A 24080-nucleotide genomic window follows, 5' to 3' on the forward strand; every position below is an offset into this window, starting at 1 on the left:
GCCTGGTGTTAGGGGTAGGAACAGTGTTTACCTGTAATCACACAGGAAAAATCTTTTGGGGATCATGTAAATGATTTAAAACTGAATTATGGTAATAACTGCACAACTCTGTATTTACAAAATCAATCACTTAAAATGGATATAAATGACACCTCAAATCACTTAATGTATATAAATAACACCTCAATAAGGGCTTAAAAAAAAACTGCAGACTTCTTCCTTCCCTCTACTGTTCATTAGGTTCGTACCTTCCTCAAGGTCTGAGACTCCCAGCCTCCTCTGGTTCCCTGAGATGTTTCCACACAGGCATTTACCTGACAAAGCACATATATGTATACTCCCATCTTGGTGTTTGCTTCTGGCCTATACTGTCGTCAGAATACAAATTAAAGTTACAAGTGAAAAAAAAATCATACCATGTAAACACTAACCAAAAGAAAGCTGGTACATCTATATTACTATCAAAACAGGTATTAAGGTAAAACAGCATTATTTGAGGAAAAGAGAGAGAGTCTGTAATGGTGGAAGTTTCAATCCATCAGGAAATGTAGTATGTATTAATAACATGGCCTACGAAAACAAAAACTGGCATAGTGGGAGAGTTAATATAATTCGGTGGGAGAAGATATCTTCAACACATATAACTGAGAAAGGCCTTGTATTCAGAATCAAATACTGACCCTACAGACAGATGAGACAACCCAAAAGAAACATGAGCAAGAGACTTGAACATGCTCTACACCTCACAAAAGTGGCTATTCTAAAGGTGATGAACATACAAAAAGATGCTCTCAAACTCACCGATAATCAAGAAAATAAAATCAATGATGACAAAAATGTTTTAATGTTGGCAAGGTTATGGAGCATCACCTGAAAACTGTACTGCTGGTGAAACAGTAAACTGGTAAATTTAGAGACGTTTATTATTTACCATATCCAAACACATCCATCCTCATGACCCAACAATTACACTCCTAGGTGTCCACGCGACAGAAATGTGTGCATGTCCACATGCCCAGGAATGTTAACCGTTGCACCTAATAGTCCCAAATTGGAAACAACTTCAAAGTCTATTATCCGCGGTGAATCATTTGAGGTATAATCATAAGATGGAATTCTGAAGCAATGAAAATGAACTGCTCTAAGTATATGTAAGAACAGGGAAGAATTTAACAATACTGAGCAAAAGGCAGACGCAAAAGAATACGTACTCCGATTGACTTACATAACACAGATAACAGATCGAGCGAGTCAGTCCGCAGGGTCAGAAGTCAGGAAGGCTGACTTTTGGACAGAAGGAGAAAACGTATGTGAGGCTTTAAGTAAGCGTCTATTTCCTGTGCTCTGCTCTGTCACGTCCCACTCTGCGACCCTTTGCGCTGTAACCCGCCAGGATCCTAGCTTCATGGGGTTTCCCAGGGGAAAGAATACTGGAGTGGGTTACCATTTCGTCCAGGAGTCTATTTTCTGGCAAGGTTTTATTTTTCGCCTGAGGCGCTATTAGCCAGCATTAAGTATCCTCTGAAAGAAGAAACGACAGCTGCAAGAGCCGCAAGGAGTATGTATGAGAATCTTCAGGGAGCAACGCCAGGGAGCCCACACGAGACGCAGAGCACTCCGAACCAAAAACGCTTCAGCGTGGCGCTTGAGCACGCGTGCCTACAACTTCCGGCAAACGCCGCGGGGCCCCGCCCCTGGGCGGTAACTGGTAAGCAGGACTGGTCCACGCTAGGAAGAGGCGGGGTATGATGAGCGGGGTCTTTAAAGCCAACGAATCTTTTATCCTATGGGAAAGGATGTGTTTATGGACCAATAGGACGCCGGGGATGAGGCCCCACCCATATCCCGCTGAGCCAATCCGCAAGGAGCAACGGTGGGCAGGGAGCGGCCGTTCTACTCAGTGGAGCCGCGCGGCATGGCGGGCGGGGCTCGGGAGGTGCTCACTTTGCAGTTGGGACATTTTGCGGGGTTCGTGGGAGCGCACTGGTGGAACCAGCAGGTAAGGTCTTTTGGCCGCCTCAGCTGAGTTTTCCGGGTCTCCAGAAGTCCTTGCTTCTGGCCTGTTCCTCTCGCCGCCCGAGTCCAGTCCTTCCTCTGTGCCTCCCCAGGATGCTGCGTTGTGCAGGCCGATCGATGCCAAAGAGCCGCCCGGAGAGCTGTGCCCCGACGTCCTGTACCGGACCGGCCGGACGTTACATGGCCAAGAGACCTACACGCCGAGACTCATCCTCATGGATCTGAAGGGTTAGGTGGTGGCCCGGGTCAGCCAGTTACCAGTGTTCCCCTTCGCGTGTGGAGTTCCTTGCAGCGGTTCGCGTCAAGATCCTTGACTCCTACTATACTCGCCTGTGGGACTAGAGATGAGGAGCCATAGGGAGAGCTAACTACAGTATGCGGACACCTGAGGGGAAGCAAGAAAAGAAAACTATTTCGTTCTAGAGCTGTCTCTGGAATGGGCTTCTTGTCCCTGGACAGTGTGATGCTCAGCGCTCTGGCGCTTCCCTAGAACTGCTGGTTGTGGTCTTTGCCCCGGTTCCACAGCTAATGACTAAGCTGGGAAATGAAGGATGGAATCCAGATTTCCCTAGGCAAGGGTTTTTTCTAGCCCATGTATATTACAAGAAGGCCTGGAAAGGCCAAGTGCTGGAGTGAGGGTGACAGCAGTTTATCAGGTGATGGGAGGAAGGTTAGCTGCAGGACGGGAGGGACTGGGATTTACCTAACATTGCCTATTATTTCTGTACAGGTAGTCTGAGCTCCCTAAAGCAAGAAGGTGGACTCTACAGGGACAAACAGCTAGATGCTGCCATAGCATGGTATTTGTGATTTTGGAGAGTTGGGAAGGAGCGCAGGAAGCTGGATAACTTAAGGAAGCTGACACTATGATCAGTTTCCACTTTCTTTCAGGCAAGGGAAGCTCACCACGCACAAAGAGGAACCCTATCCCAAGAACCCTTATCTCCAGGACCTTCTGAGTGCAGAGGTGAGGACCTCTGTCCTGAACTTGTAAGCCCAGTGCTTCAACCAGAGTGCCTCCACTGGGGCAGAGAAAAAGAGAATTTTGGTCTCCTTCAGTGCCCTAGAATGGTATTTTAAGAAAAAGCACCTTTTTCCTCCTAAAGGACTGTGACTACTATGAGAACAGGAAGGAGGTTACAGGGTGTGGCCAGCAAAAAAAAAAAGGCAGGGAGAATCAATCAGTGTTTGCCTCTAGACTGCCTGGACCTAAATGTAGATTTTCTCATCCCTCCCAGGGAGTCCTGAGTAGTGATGGTGCCTGGAGGGTCAAATCGATTCCCAGTGGCAAAGGTGAGGCTTCTCTGGGACTGCAGAATCGGGAATTGCGCAGTGCCAGAACACAGACAAGGAAATGGCAACCCACTCCAGTGTTCTTGCCTGGAGAATCCCAGGGACGGGGGAGACTGGTGGGCTGCCGTCTCTGGGGTCGCGCAGAGTCGGACACGACTGAAGCGACTTAGCAGCAGCAGAACACAGACAAAGGCACATTGCCTCTATCTTTCTTCAGGCCCCCCACCATTCACCAGCGCTAGAACTCCAAAACCAGTTATGCCCACAGAGGGCAGTATCAGAGTCTGGTCAGACTTCCTCAGAGTCCATCTCCACCCCCGGAGCATCTGTATGATTCACAAGTACAACCATGATGGGTATGAGGCGTGGTGGTGGTGGAGTGGGGAGCTAGAGGCTGTAAGGCCAGAACTGGGGTCCCCACCCATGCTGGATGAGGCTCTTGAGGCCATCTTCCCTGCCCTCCTCCAAAACGAGATCTTAGGCAGAAGTATGAAAGTGGGGGAGTCCTGTAAGTCCCAGACTGTGATTGTGCGTGGCAGGGAAGCAGGCCGCCTGGAGGCTTTCGGCCAAGGGGAGAGCATCCTGAAGGAACCCAAGTACCTGGAAGAGCTGGAGGACAGGCTGCATTTCTACGTGGAGGAGTGTGACTACCTGCAGGTAGCTGAGGGGCACGGCGGGCACTGGGGTAGAAGCCTCCCTCATCCTGCCCACTCTCACTTTTCGCCTCTCTCCAGGGCTTCCAGATTCTGTGTGACCTGCATGATGGCTTCTCTGGGCTGGGCGCCAAGGCTGCGGAGTTGCTACAAGACGAGTATTCAGGTCGGGGAATAATCACCTGGGGCCTGCTCCCTGGTCCGTACCGCCTTGGGGTGAGTAGTTCTTCCGGGGTGTCGGGGGAAGAGCCCCAGGGAGAAATGAAGGAATGACAGCCCAGTGAGAACATTGGTTAAAACAAACTGCTATCATTTCTTCCACCAGGAGCTGCAGAAAAACATCTACCGTCTGTTAAACACAGCTTTCGGTCTGGTGCACCTGTCTGCTCACAGCTCTCTGGTCTGCCCCTTATCCTTGGGTGGGAGCCTGGGGCTGCGACCTGAGCCACCCGTCAGCTTCCCTCTCCTGCAGTATGATGTAAGACTTGATGCTCTTGTTCTGACTTATAGCTAATGAAAGGGCACCACACACACAGACACACACACACATGCTCCCAAATCAGCCGTCACCTGCTACTGGATCTATTTTGAAGCCTCATCTTGGACTTGGCCCTGATGCGGCCTCTTAGATGACCCTGTCCTATGCTTGTCCAGCCTGGGGCCAAACTCACCCCTGCTCTGTCCCAAGCACACAGACCTTTCTGCCATTACTACTCTGCCGACACAGCCTCTTTTCTACACCCAAAAGGCCAAGTGCTTTTCTTCGTATCCTCTTTACAGGCCGCTCTGCCCTTCCACTGTGGTGCCATCCTGGCTACAGCCCTGGACACAGTCACCGTTCCTTATCGCCTACGCTCCTCACCAGTTTCCATGGTTCATCTGGCTGATATGCTGAACTTCTCTGGGAAAAAGGTATGAAGCTTTGTGAAGAGCTGCGTCAGAGCTGAGAAAGGCTCTATAACTTGATTTCTTCCTTACCTTTAGGTGGTGACAGCAGGAGCAACTATCCCCTTCCCCTTAGTTCCAAGCCAGTCCCTCCCTGATACCCTGATGCAGCTTAGAGAGGCCACCCCATGGACCCCACTGTCTGCATGTGGGGACCCTTCTGGAACATGCTGCTTTGCCCAGTCGGTGGTGCTGAGGGGTCTAGACAGAGCACGCCACACCAGGTAAGGACTGGTGGTCCTCAGGAGCCCTTGTCAGACTTCTGTTTCACATCCTTTTCTCTGATACCTCTGGACAGCCTAACGGCACTGCCCTGCTCACCTTCCCTCTGCCCCACTTATTAGTAAAACAGACTCTGAGCATCCTGATCAAGCTGATCGCCTGAGAACGTAGTCCTAGTTTCTCATTCACGCTGCCACAGATTAAAGGTGGTTTTGGCTTTGTTCTGGCAGTCAGCTCACCCCCGGGACACCTCTGCCCTCCCCGCTCCACGTGTGCACCAGTGGGGAAGAAGTCTTAGCCCAGTACTTGCAGCAGCAGCAGCCTGGAGCCAGGAGGTCAGTAGAATGCTTGCTCCTCTCCTCCCAGACCTCAGACCTCCCCTGACTTTCTCTCACTCAGCTGCTGCTCTCTTGCCCCCACAGCTCTTCTCATCTGCTGCTGACCCCCTGCAAGGTAGTCCCTCCTTACCCCTACCTCTTCTCCTCAAGCCTCAGCCAGCACGGTTTGGTTCTGGATGGTCCGCCAACAGGGACAGGTATGTAGCAGGTGAAAAAAACCCAAAGGTTTTCAAGCATGAGAGACTCTTCCAGTGTCCCTTCCTGGATGAAGGAGCTGGGGAAGTGCCCAAGTTAACATTCCTTCATCCACTCTGTGGTTCCTGAGAGAAGTGTTCTTGCCCTGGTTGCTGGCATACAAAGGGGAAAGGACACCGTATAGTTTACTATACAGTCCAGTCTGCCAGAGGCCCAGACTTCCCCGTGTGAGCGACAGAGCCCCAGGGTAGAACAGCTCCCATCCTCTCTCTCCGCAGTGGTGGAGAGCATCCCAGTGCTCGGGGCCCTCTGCTCCTCTTCCTCCTTGAACCGGGCCCTGGGAGATTTGGCCAAAGATCTCTCCAAACTCGACCTGCGGCGCTGGGCAAGCTTCATGGACGCTGGGGTGGAGCAGGATGACCTGCAGGAGACGCTGCAGGAGCTGCGCAGCCTGGCCCAGTGCTACGAGAGTGGAGACGGCAGACTCGTGGACTGATGCGCCAAGAAAAGGAAAGAACTCTTTACAATAAAAACTGCTGGGTGCAGGAGCTCAGTGTCTTGGGACTGGCTACACCAACACACGCATTTATTACATTTAGAAACACTGTGATCAGATCACACAATAAATATGTACCATCAGACGGAAAAAAATACAACACAGAAAAGGAACTGCGCCCCAGTCTCCCTCAATGCTCTTTACAACTATTTCTAAGGTCTTCATAAAAGATGCACAGGGTGGCAGGACTGGCCGACCCCCAGCCTGCCTCTGTCATTGTCCCTGGCCCCTGTTCCTCCAGCTCTGCATACTGAACTCAAGAGCTGCAGAAGCGAAGTGCGGCACCCCACCCTCTCCCTAATCACCAGGGTGCCCAGTGGGCTCAATCCTCAGATGACACCCTCGCACTCCAGGTCTCACTCATCCAGCTCTTCCTCAGACAGAAGGTCCCCGTGGTCAGACAGCTGGTCTGTATTGCTGGTACTGGTCGCATCGTCCTCATCCTCGGAGCTGGCCTCACAGGCTGTGTGGAAGAGCTGCATGAGTTCTCGAAAACGATGGGAAACCTAGGAGGAGAGTGAGGGCCTTGACTCCAGCCTTCTTAAGTTAGTAACACATTAACATTTACAACCTGCCTGCCAATGCAGGAGACACAGGTTTGATCCTTGGGTTAGGAAGATCCCTGGAGAAGGGGATGGCAACCCACTTATTGCCTGCAGAATCCCACAGACAGAGGAGCCTGGTAGGCTTCAGTCCATGGGGTCGTGAAGTGTCGGATAAGGCTGAAGTGACTTGGCATGCACTCACTCAAGCAAGCTATATGATACACCAATATGAACCATCTGGCTTGTTGCACACTGGCTGTGAGGGTTGAGTCCTCCTTACAGATATGGAAACTCGGGTCAAGAGGCTAAACACTGCCCAAAGTCACATTCCTTCTAAAACCTAACATGCAATCTGGGGCTTCTCCCTCAAAAATGCCCTTTCTCTTCTAGAGCCACTACTGTCCATGCTGACAAGTCCAGGTCTTACTCAGGGCAAAACTTGACAATCCCCAATCCTATCTTAGTTGGCCAACCCGTCCTCTTCTTGCCAAACCCTTTCCTTGCTTCCTCTAGGGCTTGAAGCTCTAGCAGGGCTCACCCTGCTTACCTCAGTAGGGGTCTTATTTCCCAGCTGCTGGGAGATGACACTGAAAGTCTGCGGCTGTGCGCCCTGCTCCTGGCACATGGTCAGGATCACCCGGTCAGCTTCCCTGGAATCCACACATGGCGATCAATCTAACTCAGTAAGCTGGTGTGATCCCCATGCTCTCCACACACACACGTCCCCCGTCCTCACCTACCTTGTCCACAGGACCACCTTTTCCCCAGTGGAGCTGACCTTGCTGTTGTTGGCGCAGACTGTCGCTTCTGTGGCCTTCGTCTGCAGCTCCCCCACTGCACCCTTGCCCTGTAGTCCACTGTCTTTAGCCAAACCTCCTCTAGGGGCTTTAGGAAAAGTCTCTGAGGTGTCAATTCCTGCTGAAGAAACTCCACGGAGAGGGGACACCCCGTCTGCTGTGGTCACCCCAGCTCTGCTGGAAGGCAGCCAGCTCTCCTGTGTGTCTGGTTTCCCAGGCACCTGTCTTCTCCCAAAGTCTCCAGTCCTTGAGGAAACAGGGCTCAGGAAGGAAGAAGGAGGTTCGACAGTTCGAGGCGATTTCTCAGTTTCAGAAGCATCCCAGGCCAGCATGGATGGTTCCAACTCAGCCCCTGGCTTATGGCTCTCCCCCTCATACTGAGGTCTGGGGGATGCCCTGGGGCAGGAGAGAACTGCAGGCCCAGCCTGGTTACTCCTGACAGCGCACAGCACAGTTCCAGCTGTGGAGGGAAGCTGAGGAGTCTCTGGTGAGCAGGGTGGTGGCGGGCCATCAAGGAGGAGCTGCTCTGTAAAAGTCACTTCTTGAGGGGACGGCAAAGTGCTCCCCACTGCCAATCCTGTTTAGGAGGAAAATAAGGACCTAAGGGTCACACTGCATCTAAGGGCTACAAATTACCATGGGGTCACTCTGGCAAACTATTATGATAAAGTTCTCATGTACAAGAGTGAGGCGAGGGTAGGGGCTAGAGTTGTTCATATAAAGATATAAAGTCCGTTCCCAAAGCTGAGAATGGCTGAGTCTTTACAATACAGATCATAGAGGATCTGCAGATAAGGAGAAGGGGTTCAGGAATGGGAACACAAGAAGAAGATGCTGGATCATGCGGATGTTAAGCACTCTTAATTCTACAAGAGGATTGAGGCCACAGGAGAGAAAATTAAGGCTAGACAGGAGAAGAGTTAGCTACTGGTTTATTAGTAAAAGAGGTGGTAGTCTATCCCTGAAAAGACCAATATTTTCCAGGCTCAAAGAGGCCCTGCGTGAAGCACGTGAGAATGAGAAGAAATGAAGGGAGAAAGGCCGGGCTGGCAGTCGGTCACTCACCTGCAGCAGGCATCTCTCCCTTCCTGGCACTCCTGCCAGTCCTGCTCTGGGTGGCCTCAATGCTTTCTCGCTCCTCTGGGGCTTCCTCCTCCATCACGTCCTTGCCCTGCCCAGCTTCCTTAGCACCAGGCATAAGACTGGCCTCTCGATGGGGGCTGCTGCCCACCAACTCATGGGGCTCCTTGCTCTTGTAGGATTTGCTGTCACAGACCTGCAGGGATGGCCTTCTGGGTCAAGGGTCTCCTGACCTCTTTTGTCTTGGGGGCTGACCACAGGAAGAAGCCCTGCCATGATGCTCAGCAAGTCAAGCAACAGGCATGCCTGCTCCAAGGATTCTAAAGGGCCCAAAACAGAGTGCTGCATTCTACCACTCCTCCTCCAAACAAGGACTGTTATTTTGCTGGCAACCAAGCCTAGAGAACCAGCATTGCCTTTCGGCTGTTTTCCTCACACACGTTTGTTTCATTTAAAAAAAGAAAATCTTAAGAGGGAAATATATGAACTGGTTGGTATTTTTCCATATTTCAAAACTTTACCTAAAAGATTCCCTTTAAAAAGCAAAATCTGTTACATATATTTTTAAAGATTCTATTTATTTTGCATACACACACTAGTATGTATTCAGCATATTATTTATTCACGTGTAATCTTTCTAGGAATTCAATAACGCACAGATCTGGGGTAACAATGCCTCCAACAGCAGAGCAACCTGGGCCTTGCCCCAGCCGCTCTGATAGCCCTGGGCACCAGCTCTCTCCTCACCTTGCTGCTGCAGTGGCTGCAACTTCTCCTTTTGCTCTTCTTCATCTTGGAGTCAGGACCTCCCTCATGGCAGGAACAGGCACAGTCCTTGGCCCCATCTGGCCACTCAGTCTCCTAGGAGACACGTGGGCTTGGTTAGCTGTCAAACATTTTTGGTACCAAGAGGGAGCCAAGTTGTGAGCCATCTGAGCAAGTGCGCCCCCTGACCCCCTCCCCAACTTCCTTTCTCTTTTATACCATTTCTTCACACTGCCTGGGGAGATGAATGGCCAAACTCAATTAAAGCCTACTATGCATCCCTGAAACAATCCTTAAATGACCCACAGGCTGACAGATCCCAGCTGCCCAGATGTTTCAGGAAATATTTAAGTGGAATACAATCTGAGGCAAAGTCACTGGAGAGCTCCGTCATGAGACGTGATCTACTCACTCGTCTGCCTTTGTTTCTGTCTCCCTGTGCCTGGAGCTCACCCCTCGCTTCCAATCCCCTTGAGGGAGGGCTTTGTACATATGGAAGGCTCACTCAATGATACTCTCTGTTCAATAAACCCAAGACATAAGTACCATTATTATCCCCACTGACAATGAAGAAACTGAAACAAAGATTAAACAAATTGCCCAAGTTCAGTCAGGCACTAAGAAGCGGTTTCCCCAAGAAAGAGTACAAGACATGGAATAAAGCGGCAGGGACTAAGAAACTGCTTCCTGAAGAGAGCAGAGCACGGAGTGAAAGCGGGCTCTGGAGCCAGACCCGTCCCGAGGAAACATGAGGCCCTGGGAATGGCCCCTCTGCACTTCAGTTTCCTCTACCATAAAATGCACACAAAATCGCCTTTTCACAGGATAACTCTGAGAACTGACTGAGTAATCCATGTGAAACACAAGAGATGCATGACGCTGTGCGACACGGCTAGGTGTCAGCTGATTAAAGTGAGGAATCCTGGTTCTACTTTTTCACAAGAACAGACAGGAAGAAGGCCCAAGGGCAAGAGAAGTATCTCTGAGCAAGAGAAACAGATCCTTCTAATGAGTTAATCATGGGTGGGACCTCTTCAGCCACTGCACTGTTCCTCCTATCACAGCAGCCTGACCTGACCTGTGGTTCCTGCCTTGGCACCATCCTACGCCAGAGAACCAAGTAGACAGAAAATGCAAGGCTTGACTCAGGATAATCCCCAACAACCTGGTGTACCTTATCGTGATTGTGGACCCCAATCTCTTTTCTTCTTTTGTTCTTTGAGGCTGTGGGTATCTTGGGAGGTTCCTCTTCCTCTTCCACATCAGGCAGTGCCACTTCTTCAAAGCCATCAAACTGGGGAGGAGTTGGTGCCACTCAACAAAGACTCTGGGCAGACGTCCCTCCTACATATGACCTTCCCCCTTCACACCCCCACGGCAGCCTCAGGCCTATACCTCATACTCCTTCTCCTCAGTCCAATTGATCTCTTCAAAGTCACCCATCCGGCTAGCTGCTGGGCGCAGATGGTCAAAGAAGATGGAGAACTCATCCTGTAGGTGGTCGTGGCCCTTGAGGAGCTGCCACATCTGTGTCTTGAGCTGGGGAGAGTTGCAGAAGGAAAGATGAATCTCCAGAGCCTCTCTAGACCACCATTCCAAATCAATCTCATATACTTCTGAGGTCTACTTTCCTTATCAACTGGGAGAAACACAGAAGATGCTCTTTGATTAAGAACTCCTAAACTCCCTCTCCCTCCTTGCTTGCTTACACAGGAGTATAGGCATGCCTCAATTTAGTGTCTTTGCTTTATCGCGCCTCAGATACAGCATTTGGTTTTACTTTTTTTTACAGACGGTGCATTGCAACCCTGGGTCAAGCAAGTCTATCAGCACCAATTTTCCAACATCATCCGTTCATTTCGTGCCTCTGTGACCCATTCTGACACTTTTCACAATATTACAAAACTGTTTATTATGTCTATAATGGCGATCTGTGATCAGCGACCTTTGATGTTACTACTGTAATTGCTTGGGGGCACCACGCATCTCACCCAAAAGAGACAGTGGACTTAAAAGTTGTACGTGTTCTGATTACTCCACTGACCGACAGTTCCGCCATCTGTCTCCCTCTCCTTGGGCCTCTCTATTCCCTGAGACACACCAATATTGAAATTAGACCAAGTATTTCACCTGAATACCTAGGGCCTATAAAGCTTCTAAGTGTTCAAGGGAAAGGTATAGATGCACATCTCTCGCTTTAAGTCAAAAGCAACAAATGGTTAAGCTTAGTGAGGAAGGCATGCCTAAAGCCAAGGCAGAATGAAAACTAGGCCTCTTGTGCCAAACAGCCATGAACGCGAAGGAAAAGTTCTTGAAGGAAATTAAAAGTGATAAGAAAGCAAAACAGCTTTCTTGCTGATATGGAAAAAGTTTTGTGGCCTAAGATCAAACCAGAAGATCAAATCAGTGACGACATTCCATTAAGTCAAAGCCTATTCCAGAAAAAGGCCTTGTTGTTTAGTCACTCAGTCCATATCCGACTCTTTGCCACCCCAAGGACTGACTGTAGCCCACCAGGCTCCTCTGTCCACGGAATTTCCCAGGCAAGAATACGGGAGTGGGTTGCTGTTTGTTTCTCCAGGGGACCTTCCTGACACAAAGGTGGAAACATAGTCGCCTGCGACTCTCATGCTTGGCAGGTGAATTCTTTACCACAGAGCCACCTGGGAAGCTTCAAAACCCTAATTCTCTTCAATTTTATGAAGGCTGAGACAGGTGAAGAAACCTGCAGAAGCAAATTTTGAAGCTAGAAAACGTGTTTCATCGAGTTTAAAGAAAGTCATCTCTACAACATGAAAGTGTAAGATGAAATAGCAAGTGCTAACGTAAAAGCTACAGCAAGTTACCCAGAAGGTCTAAGATAATTGACAAAGATGGCTACACTAACAGCAGATTTTCAGTGCAGAAAAAGACTTTTATTGGAAGAAGATGCCATCTATGACTTTCATAACTAGACAGGAAAAGTCATGCCTGACTTCTAAGCTTCAAAGGATAGGTTGACTCTGATTAGGGGCTAATATAGCTGGTGACTTTAACTTGAAACCAATGCTCATTTACCATTCCAAAAATCCTACGGTCCTTCCAAACTATGCTGAATCTATCCTGCTTCTGCTCGTTTAAATGGAACAACAAAGCCTGGATGACAGCATATCTGTGGACAACATGGTTTACTGAACATCTGAAGCCCACTGTTGAGACCTACTCCTCAGGAAACAATCCTTTGAGAACACTATTGCTCACTGACCATACTGGTCACCTAAGAGCTCTGATGGAGATATACAAGGGAATAAATGTTTTTGTGCCTGCTAGCAAAAGAACCATCATGTAGCCCATGGATCAAGGAGTAATTTCTAATTTCAAGTCTCAGTACTTCAGAAATACATTTCATAAGGCTACAGCTGACATAGATAGTGATTCCTCCATGGATCCGGGGAGAGAAAACTGAAAACCTTCTGGAAAAGATTCACCATTCTAGATACCATTAAGAACATTTGTGGTTCACAGGAAGAGGTCCAAATAATCAACATTAACAGGAGTTTGGAAGAAGTTGATTTCAACACTCAAAGATGACTTTGAGGGGGTTCAAGATTTCAATGGAGGAAGTAATGGCAGATGTGACAGAAACAGCATGAGGACTAAAAACAGATGTGGAGCCTGAGGATGGGATTAAACTGCTGTAATCCCACATAAGACCTGAACGGATAAGAAGTTACTTCTTGCAGATGAAGAAAAAGAGGCTTCTTGAAATGGAATCTACTCCTGGTGAGGCTGCTGCTATGAAGATTGTATTTCAACATTTCAGGCAACAAAGGATTTAGAACATTACATAAACTTAGTTGACAAGGCAACACCAAGGTTTGAGAGAATTGACTCCAATTCTGAAGGTTTTACTGTAAGCAAAATGCTACAGAGAAATCATTCATGAAAGGAAGAGCCTATCAATGGGGCAAACTTCATTGTTTTAGAAAATTGTGGGGACTTCCCTGGTCGTCCAGTGGCTTAGGCTCCACACTCCCTGCGCAAGGGGTCCAGGTTTGATCGATGGTCAGGAAACTAGATCCCACATGCTGCAACAAAAGATCCCACATGCCACAACTAAGGCCTGGTGCAGGCAAATAAATATTTTTTAAAGAAAGAAAGAAAAAAAAACTGCTACATCCACCCAATCTTCAACAACCACTACCTGATCAGTCAGCACCAACAATACTGAGGCAAGACCCTCCAGCAACAAAAAGATGACAACTTTGCTAAAGACTTGGATGCTGATTAGCATTTATTTTGGCTGTTCCGTGCAGAATTCAATATCTTAGTTCCCTGACCAGGGATTGAACCTGTGCCCAGTGAAATGGTAGCCTGGAGTGTTAACCACTGGACCACCAGGGAATTGCCTAGCAATTTTTAAAGTTGAAATATATTTGATTTACAAATTGTGAACATTTTCTAATTAACGTATGTACATTTTTTTAAAGCATAACGCTACTGCATACTTAATAAACTATGGTTGGGCTTCCCTGGTGGCACTGTGGGTGAAGAATTTGCCTGCCAGTGCAGGAGACACAAGACATGTGGGTTCAATCCCTGGGTTGGGAAGCCCCCCGGAGCAGGAAATGGCATCCTATTCCAGTACTCTTGCCTGGAAAATTCCATGGAGAGAGGAGCATGGTGGGCTACAGTCCATGGGGTCGCAAAGAGTCAGACATACATATTGCACTGAGCACACACGCACTGTGCTTCATCGTGTACACATAATTTTTACATGCGCTGGGTAACCAAAACATTCATGTGGCTCACTTTACTGCAATATTTACTGTATTATGAAGGTCTGGAATTGAACCTGCAATGTCTCTGAGGTATGCCTGAATTATTACTTTCTTAACTGATGTATATAGTTGATTCACAATACTGTCAACACTGTGTTAGTTTCAGATGTACAGCACAGTGATTCAGTACGTGTGTACACACACACACACAAACATATATACATATATATCTATATACACGTTTTCAGATTCTTTTCTCTTACAGGCTAATACAAAATACCGAGTATAGTTTCCTGTGCTACACAGTAAGTCCCCGTTGGTTACCTATTTTATACACAGTAGTGTGAATATGTTCATCGCAAACTCCTAATTTATCACCACATCCAACCTTTCCCCTTTGGTAACCACAGGTTTTCTATGTTATAAACCAAATGTTTCTATACTTAGTATGATAAGTATGCTTATCAAGTGAATTAAGTCATACTTCACTTAGTATGATAATCTCTAGATCCATCCATATGACTGGAAATGTAATATTTCATTCTTTTTTATGACTGAGTAATATTTCATTGTGTATATATAGGTCTTTGGGCTTCCCAAAGTAGCTCAACTGGTAAAGAATCAGCCTGTAATGCAGGAGACCCCAGTTCAATTCCTGGGTCAGGAAGCTTAACTGGAGAAGGGAACAGCTACCCACTCCAGTATTCTGGCCTGGAGAATTCCACGAACTGTATAGAATGGGACACAAAGAGTGGGACACGACTAAGCGACTTTCATTTCACTTCAAATAGGTCTTCCTTCATTCAATTCTCCATCAATGCACGTTTAGGAAGCTCCCATGTCTTGGTTAGACATGCCTGCATTAACAGGTCTGATTCCCAGTGACACTCACTACTCACAAACCCTGCCTTACTGGTCCCCAGCTCAGGCACTAACTCAAGGCAGAGCAAGGAGGGAAACCAACCCTCCACCCAGACCATTACCTCCTTCCTTGAACATCCCTTCCAGGGTATTTATAGCACTCTTGAGCCTGTGAGAAGCAGTCAGGCTCTGGTTTCAGATGGTAACCACCTCACCCAAGTGTTTTATGCCTTAGGTAAGCCTAAAAACTCCTTGTCATCTTCATCCCCTCCAGGAAGTCCATTGCTCAGAAGCAAGAGGATTGCTTAGGGCCAAAAATCAAGATGACAATGGAAGGGAAGCAGGACAGGACAGAATACCTCAGTGATCTCCTGGGGCAAGCAGTCTGCACAGCTCTGGAGGACCTTGATGATCTTCTGGTGGTGTGAGGGGTTCTCTGCAAAGCAAATTTCCAGCTGCCGAAGAAACTTGCGACTCTTCTCAAAAGCCTGCTGCTCTTCAAACTACCAGAGTGGAAATAGGGCAAAAGAGGAATCATCTATGCAGCCTGAGAAGGACTTGGGAGCTCTATACATAAAAACCAAGAAAAAATGTGTTGGAGGCACAGGGGATGATAAGGCTCTGGTTTACAACAGTGAGATCTTTTTTTTTTTTAGCTTCCCCACAAGGTTTGTGGATCTTAGTTCTCCAAACAGGGACTGAACCTGGGCCCCAGCAGTGAAAGTGCCAAGCCCAAACCACAGGACGGCCAGGGAATTCTCTTTTTTTAAGACCCTAGCATCTATCTACCTTGGGTTACTGGGGTCTACCAATTCAAGAAAACTAAGATGTAAAAAACGAAAGATTTAAGAATTATATATCTCAAGTTGCTTACAGTTTTCAAAGATTGTGAGATCAGACACACGCCAGTTTACAAAGTATTTTCACATATGTATTCATTTGATCCAATTCAAGAAAACTAAGATGTAAAAAACGAAAGATTTAAGAATTATATATCTCAAGTTGCTTACAGTTTTCAAAGATTGTGAGATCAGACACACGCCAGTTTACAAAGTATTTTCACATATGTATTCATTTGATCCTCATAATGATAAAGAAAATCATCCCAAGACCATTTAACTGCTTTAAGACTATCGGGCTAATATAATAACAATATGAACATAATAATATAATAATATATCCATTATTCCTGTGTTTATCCATGATGAAAAGAAACCCAGAACTATTGGGATATCCCTCGAGTTCAGACACTTATTCTCCAACATTTCAAATTTTATGTAACCATTGTGGTCTTCCCAGATCACTGTGTATAAAACTGCAACATTATCACTGCTGCTGCTGCTGCTGCTGCTAAGTCACTTCAGTCGTGTCCGACTCTGTGTGACCCCTTAGACGGAAGCCCACCAGGCTCCCCCGTCCCTGGGATTCTCCAGGCAAGAACACTGGAGTGGGTTGCCATTTCCTTCTCCAATGTGTGAAAGTGAAAAGTGAAAGTGAAGTCGCTCAGTCGTGTCCGACCCTTAGCGACCCCACGGACTGCAGCCTACCAGGCTCCTCCATCCATGGGATTTTCTAGGCAATAGTACTGGAGTGGCTTGCCATTGCCTTCTCCGAACATTATCACTATAAAGCATTAAATATATTTTACTGTTTATATATTTTATAACTTTTATAACATATATATTTACAATATATAATATACTATTTAACACCTGACTTTCCCCATGAGAATATAGGCTCCATGAAGGCAAGGATTTTAGTCTTTTATAACTATTACATTTCCAGTACCTAGAACTCTGCCTGAAACAGCAGGTACTCAATAAATATTTGTTGAATGAAAGCCTGTTTTGCAACAGTGAGGAGCAAAGGGTTATGATGTATCTAAGGTCTCCATTGGCTACAATGGTCAAACCCTTCACTCGACATGGAGAGAAGAGTTGGGGAGACCATCCCTTGAAAAGGAGGTGGCTCTTGTGACCCTGGTCTAGGGGAAAGCTATCTATGGAAACAGCCAGGAGTCTGGAACAGTCCTGATCAGCACTACCCAAGCCTAGTCTTGCTCTGACCCAGGGATCCTAGTGAGTGGTCTTTGCCCCTCTCTACTTACTAATCCACAGGCCAGCGCTTGCTCAGGCAACAGGAAAGCAGCAAAGTCCTTCAACAGCTGAGGCCAGTCTTGGAGCAGAATTTGCAGGCTCTTGTAGAGATCCACAGCTGTCTGCCTCTGAGTGCTTGACTCAAACTCATAGATGACCTGAAGGAAGTCTTCATACTTGCCAGGGATATGCTGCAGGGCTTCTCGGACCTATATGAGAGGACTTTCAATCATCCAATCCCCTTTCATTGGGCCCCAAGAAACGATGGGACCGAGGAAGGAGGAGTTACTATTAAAGAGCTCCAGATTATCCATCAGAGGCTACTCCTCTGACAGGTCCTAAGATCTGACGATTAATGGAAGCCACAGGGCCATAAGCAAGGCAGAGCTCTTTTTCTGACAGTGAGGAATGGGAAAATTTCTATTTTCCAGGGACCACAGTGCTTCCCACAAAATCAGGTAAACTTTTCTCTAGCTCACAGCCTGGACCTCTCCTTCCTGGTTTCACCTCCATGTTGAAATAGATAAGGAGTGCTTGGTACATATATTTCAGCATGGTATCATCTGAGGGTAAATAATACGTAAATTAGGAATGTTAGTAAAATATCAGGAGACAAGAAAACGCATGATTATTATTGCTAGAACTCCACTTGCTGGGGTATAAAGAATTAGGTAGTTACCAAAAGAATGAGATAGAGACCACTGCAAAAAACAGGCAGGTTCATGACTCTGAAGATCACTGAGGTCCACTTTCTGGTCAGCGTACAACATGCTGTTCCTCTGAAGCCAAGGGCTCAGGTAGGGTCCTTATTACTCTACTCCCTCAGGGATGATGGTGACATCACCTTTCCCCAGTTTCAGGGCAACAGAGGGGCAGTATGCTGGGCAGGAACAATAAACCGGCTGAAGACTGAACTCTGTGTCCTTGTGGTTCACTCACACAGTTCTTTTGGTATTTCCAGGAAAACAAAGGCAGAGGCATAGAAGGCTATTGTGCAGCCTGAAAGGCAGACTTCATTTTAAAAACAGAGGGGCTGGCAGGAACAGGAAGCAGCATTAGCCTACCCTGGTCAGATAAGCCTGAGCAAAGGCCAAATCCTTCTGCTCCCGGAGTGGATCTCGCTCGAGGATGTCCTCATCATACAGCAACAGCAGCTTGGAGGTGTCCTTGCTGGCCCGGGCCCGACTGCCCCGCTTGCTGCGAGCTCGATGACTACTCCGGCCCTTCCCAGCAGCTCTGATGCTCTCTCCTTAGGATACACATGCAAACAACTGTTTCTCTGTCCTGGCAACCTCTGCTCCTCCCAACTTATCAAATGCACCCTCCCCATCAACTCCCCTAATCAACATTACATAGTAATTTGGGAGAAAAACCGCTGGAAAAATGCTATGACAGGTATGTCTCTTCCTGTAAAGTCAACTCTATGCAGAGTCAACAACATGACTGCATCAACTGGGGTGATAATGAGCTGCTTGCTGCTGCTGCTGCTGCTAAGTCACTTCAGTCGTGTCCGACTCTGTGTGACCCCATAGACGGAAGCCCACCAGGCTCCCCCTTCCCTGGGGTTCTCTGGGCAAGAACACTGGAGTGGGTTGCCATTTCCTTCTCCAATGTGTGAAAGTGAAAAGTGAAAGTAAAGTCGCTCAGTGGTGACTGACCCCTAGCGACCCCACGGACTGCAGCCCACCAGGCTCCTCCATCCATGGGATTTTCTAGGCAAGAGTACTGGAGTGGCTTGCCATTGCCTTCTCCGAATGAGCTGCTTAGCTACTGCATATTGAACACAGAAGTCTAAAGAGGGAGTGTGGTCTGACGCTGGGCTCTCAGAGATTATGTCATGGTGAGAAACAAGCAGCACTTCCTGAAATAAACATAGCTCTTGGCCTCATACATGACATGTGAATTAAGAACCAGTATAAAAACCTGCATAAACAGAGTACAAATCTAGCAGCTGATGGAGAGTCACATTTTTAATTTCTGAGCATTTCTTCTCTGCAGCGACAGCAGGTTAAACATCTATTTGGGAGAAGGGTGACTGGCAGGCAGGATCCAGAGGATTTCTTCTGGGAACTGGCACCTGTTTTATAAGCTGGCCACTCAGCACGTGTCCCTAAGTCAATAAGGCCTCCAGAGCCCGGCCCCCACTCAGGCCTGTCCTACTCACCTGGTGGGGTCCTGCTGGTCTCCACTTCTGGAGCAGCCTTTGGGGAGGCAAAGGTGACAGGAGGCTTCTCGGCAGGGTCTCCGATGGCTTCGTCCATCATTTCATCCTCCTTCTGCAGGTTTTCCATTCCTTCTGCTTCTTCTTCCTCTTCTTCCTCAGGCTCAGAATTCTCTTCCTGGGAGTTCTCCTCCTCAGACTCACCCTCCTGACTCATGCGCCTTTCAGATGCAAGCCAAGTCAGTTTCTCCATTGTTTCCTGCAAACCCCCCCAAAGAGTGTGCATGAGGGCTGAAATAGCTCACCATGGGCTGATTGCACAGAGTTTTTCAGAAGGAACTGAGGCTAATCAACTGGTGAGGGAGGGTGAAAAGCGGATGGGTTTTAGGGGGTGATTGGGGTTTTCTGGTTTTGTTTTTTGGCCACACTGTACAGCTTAAGAGATGTTAGTTCTATGAAATGAAATATTTCTTGCCATATCACAGGACAAAAAATGTCAGAGCTATCAGTGATTCATGACCTCCTAATGTGAATGAGGGCTCTCAAAAGGGAACACAATGCCTACGATCCAGAAGATGCCACCACCCGGTGACTGGTAAGGAACTGGAGGGAAATGAGTGTCATGCAAGAGCAGCCAACCACCATCTTTGCCACCCTTTAAGGTGACAGGGAACAGGATTTGGCCCCACACAGCTCAGGTGCATATGAAAGGAATGAATTCAGTGAGCCCAGAGGCTCCATCTTGCCACACATAGAACACTAAATGCCTTAACTACACTTGATATCTGGTCCTCCTTACTAGTTAATAATCATCTTTGCTGTTCACACTTCCTACCCTCTTTGTTGCAAACTGTACATAGCCTGACTCCCCCTCCTGCCTTCTCAGAGCAGTATTCTCAGAAAACTGAGATGCTGCCTCTCAAGCTCAGAATCCTTAACATTCCCACCAAAGAACTCTCTACTTTGAGGTTGTGATTAATTTTTTAGTCAACAATTTCCTGACCAGAAATCGAACCCAGTTCCGAGCAGTGAAAGCACTAAGTCCTAACCACTGTACCACCAGGGAGTCCCTGAGCAGATGAGTGTTGAAAAGTCTCCCCTAAAGGTAATTTTCCTTTGCAGGGTCCATACTTATGATCCTTTTTCTTTTTTGAGTCATTTAAATTGTGCTCAGAAGATTCAATTTAATGTTTAAACGAGCTTAAATCAAATATAATATGTAACATTTAACTCTTTCCCTCTCCTCTCACCTCAACTCCCAAACTATGCTCTGTAATACATTCAAAAGTCAAAAATGATTTTACGACTATCTCTAGTGCAAAAAGCAAGCAGGTGGCCTATCAATAAATTAAATCTATTACTGAATTCTCAAAATATTGGAGAATAGTGCCCAACTCTCACCTGGAGTTCTGGGACAGATAGTACAGATTCCTCAGAAGCTGATGACATCTCATCTTCCTCATCCTGGGTAAGGTCATCAAAGTCCTCTTCTTCCTCTTCCTCTGGCCCATCTTTCTCTCCTGCAGTTTCTGGTCCTGCTGGGGTCCCCACTGACTGACCATCAACGCTGGATAAGTCTTCGGGCTTCCCCAGGGGGCTGCTAAGCACCATTTCAGGGTCAGTGGAGAAGGAAGCATCCCTTGGGGACCCTTTGCTCACATCTCCTGAGTTTCCGTCACCAGGAGGCTCTTGAGAAGCCGAAAGGGTTTGAGCTGCTTGACTCCTCTCCTCCCCCTGTTGTAGGCCTGTCTGTTTCTTCCCCTCTCTAGGCCCAATTGACTCCTCACTTGGGAAGCCAGTGTCCAACGCCACAGAGTGTTCTTCTTTGATTTCATCATGGCTTTCCTGCTCTAGGGATCCACCACAGGTGTCCTCCCCAGGGTCTTTAGGTTCCATCTTAACGACTTCCTCTAAATCCTCAGGGCAAGTGTTTAGAGATTCTCGGAAGCCCTGAGGCAGTGGTTCAGGGACATGTCTCCCCTCCTCTGTTTTCACAATAGTCCAACCATAGGCACTGCTCTCTGACAGCTGTTCCTGGGACACTCTGTCTGTAGCTGGAGGCCCTGGGCTGTGCTCCTCTTTGGGAAAGACAGCAGCACAGAGAGGAGAGGGTTCCCGAGGTTCTAATTTGGGTTCGAGGCCTTGAAAGGCAGTTTTCCCCTCAGCCAAAGGACAACCTGTGTCCACATTCACTGGAGCTTTATCTTCAGGGGTAGATGGAACAGAAAGATTCACAGAGGTGCCGGAGACAATTAAGGGAGGGATGGAGGAGGCCACAAGGGGCTGGTTCAACGAACAGGGGAAGGAAGTGGGGTTAACCAACAGGGTGGTGATGGGGATGGTCTGAGGACTTTGGGCCACAGCTGCACTGACAGGCTGCATCACGTTGCAGCCACTGCCGAGGCTCACAACCTTCACGGTGGTGGCAGGAACAGTGAAGAAAACAGGCGCAGGGTGGATGAGAGGGGCAGGCTTCAGACAGAGGGAGGCCTTGGGTCCCTTTCTCTTGGCGGCTCTCCGTTTCACACATGGCTTTCGAAACTTAGAAGGAGCAAGTGAGGGCAGCATCAGCTTGGGCACAGGTGCGGAGGACAGCAGGGTCTGCGGCTCAGGCAGAGGGAAGCTGGTCCTGGCTGCAGCAGCTGGAGCTGGCAGGGCTGCTGCAGACTCAAAACTATCCCCCCCAGGGACCCCCAGAGGAGGACCTCCTGGCACTGCCTGTAAGACCGTGGCTGGCTGGATCAGGGGAGGAATCCGGACCACCATTTTGCTTGGAGGGGCTTCTGAGTGAACTGACCTAGCTGGTGTCTTTCCAGAGCTGGAGCTAGGCTGGAGAGAGGGACTGGGTCCAAAAAAGAAGGGCTTCAAGGTTGAGGACCGCTTCTGCCTCCAAGCCTTCCTAGAAAAACGGTTGGCAACTGGCTTCAGCTTCAGGACTACACCCTTAGGCAGTAGCAGTGGATACCGAGTTTCACTCTCCAGTTCCGAACTGCCTTTTCCTAGGCCTGGGTCTGAGTTGATCTCACTGGTTCCGGTAACATTTCCTACTTCTCTGGCACCATCAGCTATGTGCCGCAGTTCCTCCTGGATGGACGGCAGACTGGCCTAATGGGAACAAGAACACTCAGATATACCCCATGCTAGAATTAGGGGAAAATAATTGGGCTTTCGAGATATTAGGTGCCTTTACAGGACAGTCTTAAGACATCTTTTAAGAAGGATTTTTCTGCAGAATAGCAGATATTTCTAAGAAGACTACATCCCGATTTTATACTCTAGAAACTCCCTAAATTTCCTTTAAGAAACTATTATTTTAACCACTATCTTTAAAAGGTTAGAGAATCACCAGTGGGGGAGGGAGGGAGGTGGAGAAATAGGAGAGGAAAGATGATTGAAGATTTCTTAAGTCCTAATTCTACAGCTAAAGCAGGAGAGGTGTAAAGCAGGCCTTGAAGTTCCTGCCAGGTTTGTAGTGATCTTCTGCTCCTGACATACTGAGGAAGAGGGCTGTACCTTTAGCCAGAACGGAAGCCGGTGTTCTTCCCTCTCTACAGGAGGCTTCCACTGATGCGGCTGGATCTCTTCACAGCACTTCATTAAGATGGGCAGCTGTTTGGTCTTCTTATAAAACTGAGTATGAAGAAATAAAGCAAGAGTCACATTCCTTCTAGACACTGCTCTCGTCAGGTTGAGAAGTATGGTGGCCAGAGGTCTGAGAAACATACACACAAATGCATATATATATATATATATATATATACACACACACACACACACACACACACAAATAGCATATACTGATTGCTCTGTATTTCAAATTAAGCTCATCTCCAATTAATAAATATTTTATCATTACTTAGTATCTTCTGATAAGCTCTATTCTGGTCACCAGAAAAGCTTAGGTCACAGAGTCATCTTATCGAAAATTTGCTCCTGCTCAGCAGCCACAATGGGAGTGCCTTATTAATCCTTATCCTGACCACAGGGAAGCTTCCTTTTAAGCAAATAATGGTGCAAGGAATATTGGAAGGGAAGGAGCTCACACTGTCAGTAAGCACTAGGCACTGTGCTACAAGCCGAGCATATAAATAAGGAGGCAATCCCTGCTCTCAAGGAGCTTACAGATAGTCAAGTACAAATCAATGAGGGACTTGATGCGGTCAAGTGGTGAAGGATCAACCTTCCAGTGCAGGGGACTAGGTTCAATCCCTGCTCAGGGAATTAAGATCCCACATGCCTCAAGGCAACTAAGCCCATCGCCACAACTATTCACCCTGTGCTCTAGAGGCCAGTAGCAGCAACTCCTGAAGCCTGCATGCCCAAGAGCCTGTGCTCCACAAGAGAAGCCACAGCAATGAGAAGCCTGTGTATAGCAACTAGAGTAGCCCCCACTCACAACCTAGAGAAGGCTCACACAGCAACAAACACCTAGCACAGAAAAGGAAATAAATAAAGCATAAAAGAAAACAAACAAACAAACAGACAGACCAAACACATAATTTGTCTCTACTCCCTCTTGAAACCCCATGAAAACAACAGATAGGAAACTTTTAAAGATAAAAGCCTGAAAGGAGAGATGAAATAAAAGATAAAAGTAACAAAATCTTCAAAGCTACAGAGCTGACAGATGAGTGGCAAGTGACACAGGACAATGAAGAAAGCCAAATACCGTGTGGAGAAAAGGTAAGGGCCGCCTAAACTGATGTCAAAGACAGGCAAAAGGATAAGACAACAGATACCTCCAGAAGTGGAAGAATTAAAATCACGTCAGGATAAGGAAGACAAGTTTTAAATTTG

General features: G+C 47.6%; 2 protein-coding genes across 7 annotated transcripts in view; one reads left to right on the forward strand and one right to left on the reverse strand.

Annotated features, from left to right (window-relative positions):
• Positions 1 to 1574: 1574 nt before the first annotated feature.
• MSTO1 (misato mitochondrial distribution and morphology regulator 1) lies at positions 1575 to 6158 on the forward strand. 3 transcript variants are annotated; one of them, XM_088835861.1, is made up of 14 exons: positions 1575 to 1708; positions 2109 to 2244; positions 2747 to 2816; positions 2908 to 2983; positions 3255 to 3309; positions 3527 to 3665; positions 3849 to 3966; positions 4044 to 4178; positions 4288 to 4440; positions 4743 to 4874; positions 4947 to 5131; positions 5360 to 5464; positions 5552 to 5664; positions 5941 to 6158. In XM_088835861.1, the coding sequence occupies exons 2-14, from the start codon at positions 2232 to 2234 to the stop codon at positions 6156 to 6158; spliced, it is 1512 nt and encodes a 503-aa protein (XP_088691987.1). In that variant the 5' UTR covers positions 1575 to 1708; positions 2109 to 2231. The 3 variants fall into 3 exon arrangements, with proteins under 3 accessions (XP_088691987.1, XP_055259076.1, XP_055259077.1); XM_055403101.2 differs by lacking the exon at positions 1575 to 1708 and adding an exon at positions 1871 to 1999; XM_055403102.2 differs by lacking the exons at positions 1575 to 1708; positions 2109 to 2244 and adding an exon at positions 2259 to 2310.
• Positions 6159 to 6306: 148 nt separating this feature from the next.
• Positions 6307 to 24080, reverse strand: part of GON4L (gon-4 like) — a 91247-nt gene continuing 73473 nt past the window's right edge. For all 4 annotated transcript variants that reach the window (XM_088835858.1, XM_055403096.2, XM_088835857.1 and 1 more), the window contains 13 exons: positions 22797 to 22913; positions 20685 to 22388; positions 19287 to 19542; positions 18187 to 18371; positions 17134 to 17331; positions 15386 to 15529; positions 10801 to 10944; positions 10580 to 10699; positions 9388 to 9501; positions 8626 to 8836; positions 7504 to 8137; positions 7311 to 7413; positions 6307 to 6724 (listed from right to left, as the gene is read on the reverse strand). In XM_088835858.1, coding sequence (XP_088691984.1) covers positions 6575 to 6724; positions 7311 to 7413; positions 7504 to 8137; positions 8626 to 8836; positions 9388 to 9501; positions 10580 to 10699; positions 10801 to 10944; positions 15386 to 15529; positions 17134 to 17331; positions 18187 to 18371; positions 19287 to 19542; positions 20685 to 22388; positions 22797 to 22913 — 4080 coding nt within the window. In that variant the 3' untranslated portion in view covers positions 6307 to 6574. The remainder of the gene's footprint in view (positions 6725 to 7310; positions 7414 to 7503; positions 8138 to 8625; positions 8837 to 9387; positions 9502 to 10579; positions 10700 to 10800; positions 10945 to 15385; positions 15530 to 17133; positions 17332 to 18186; positions 18372 to 19286; positions 19543 to 20684; positions 22389 to 22796; positions 22914 to 24080) is intronic.

The sequence above is a fragment of the Moschus berezovskii genome, chromosome 4 (genome assembly GCF_049115385.1).
Source record: "Moschus berezovskii isolate FMDL1 chromosome 4, NW_MosBer_1.0, whole genome shotgun sequence".
Lineage (NCBI taxonomy): Eukaryota > Metazoa > Chordata > Mammalia > Artiodactyla > Moschidae > Moschus > Moschus berezovskii.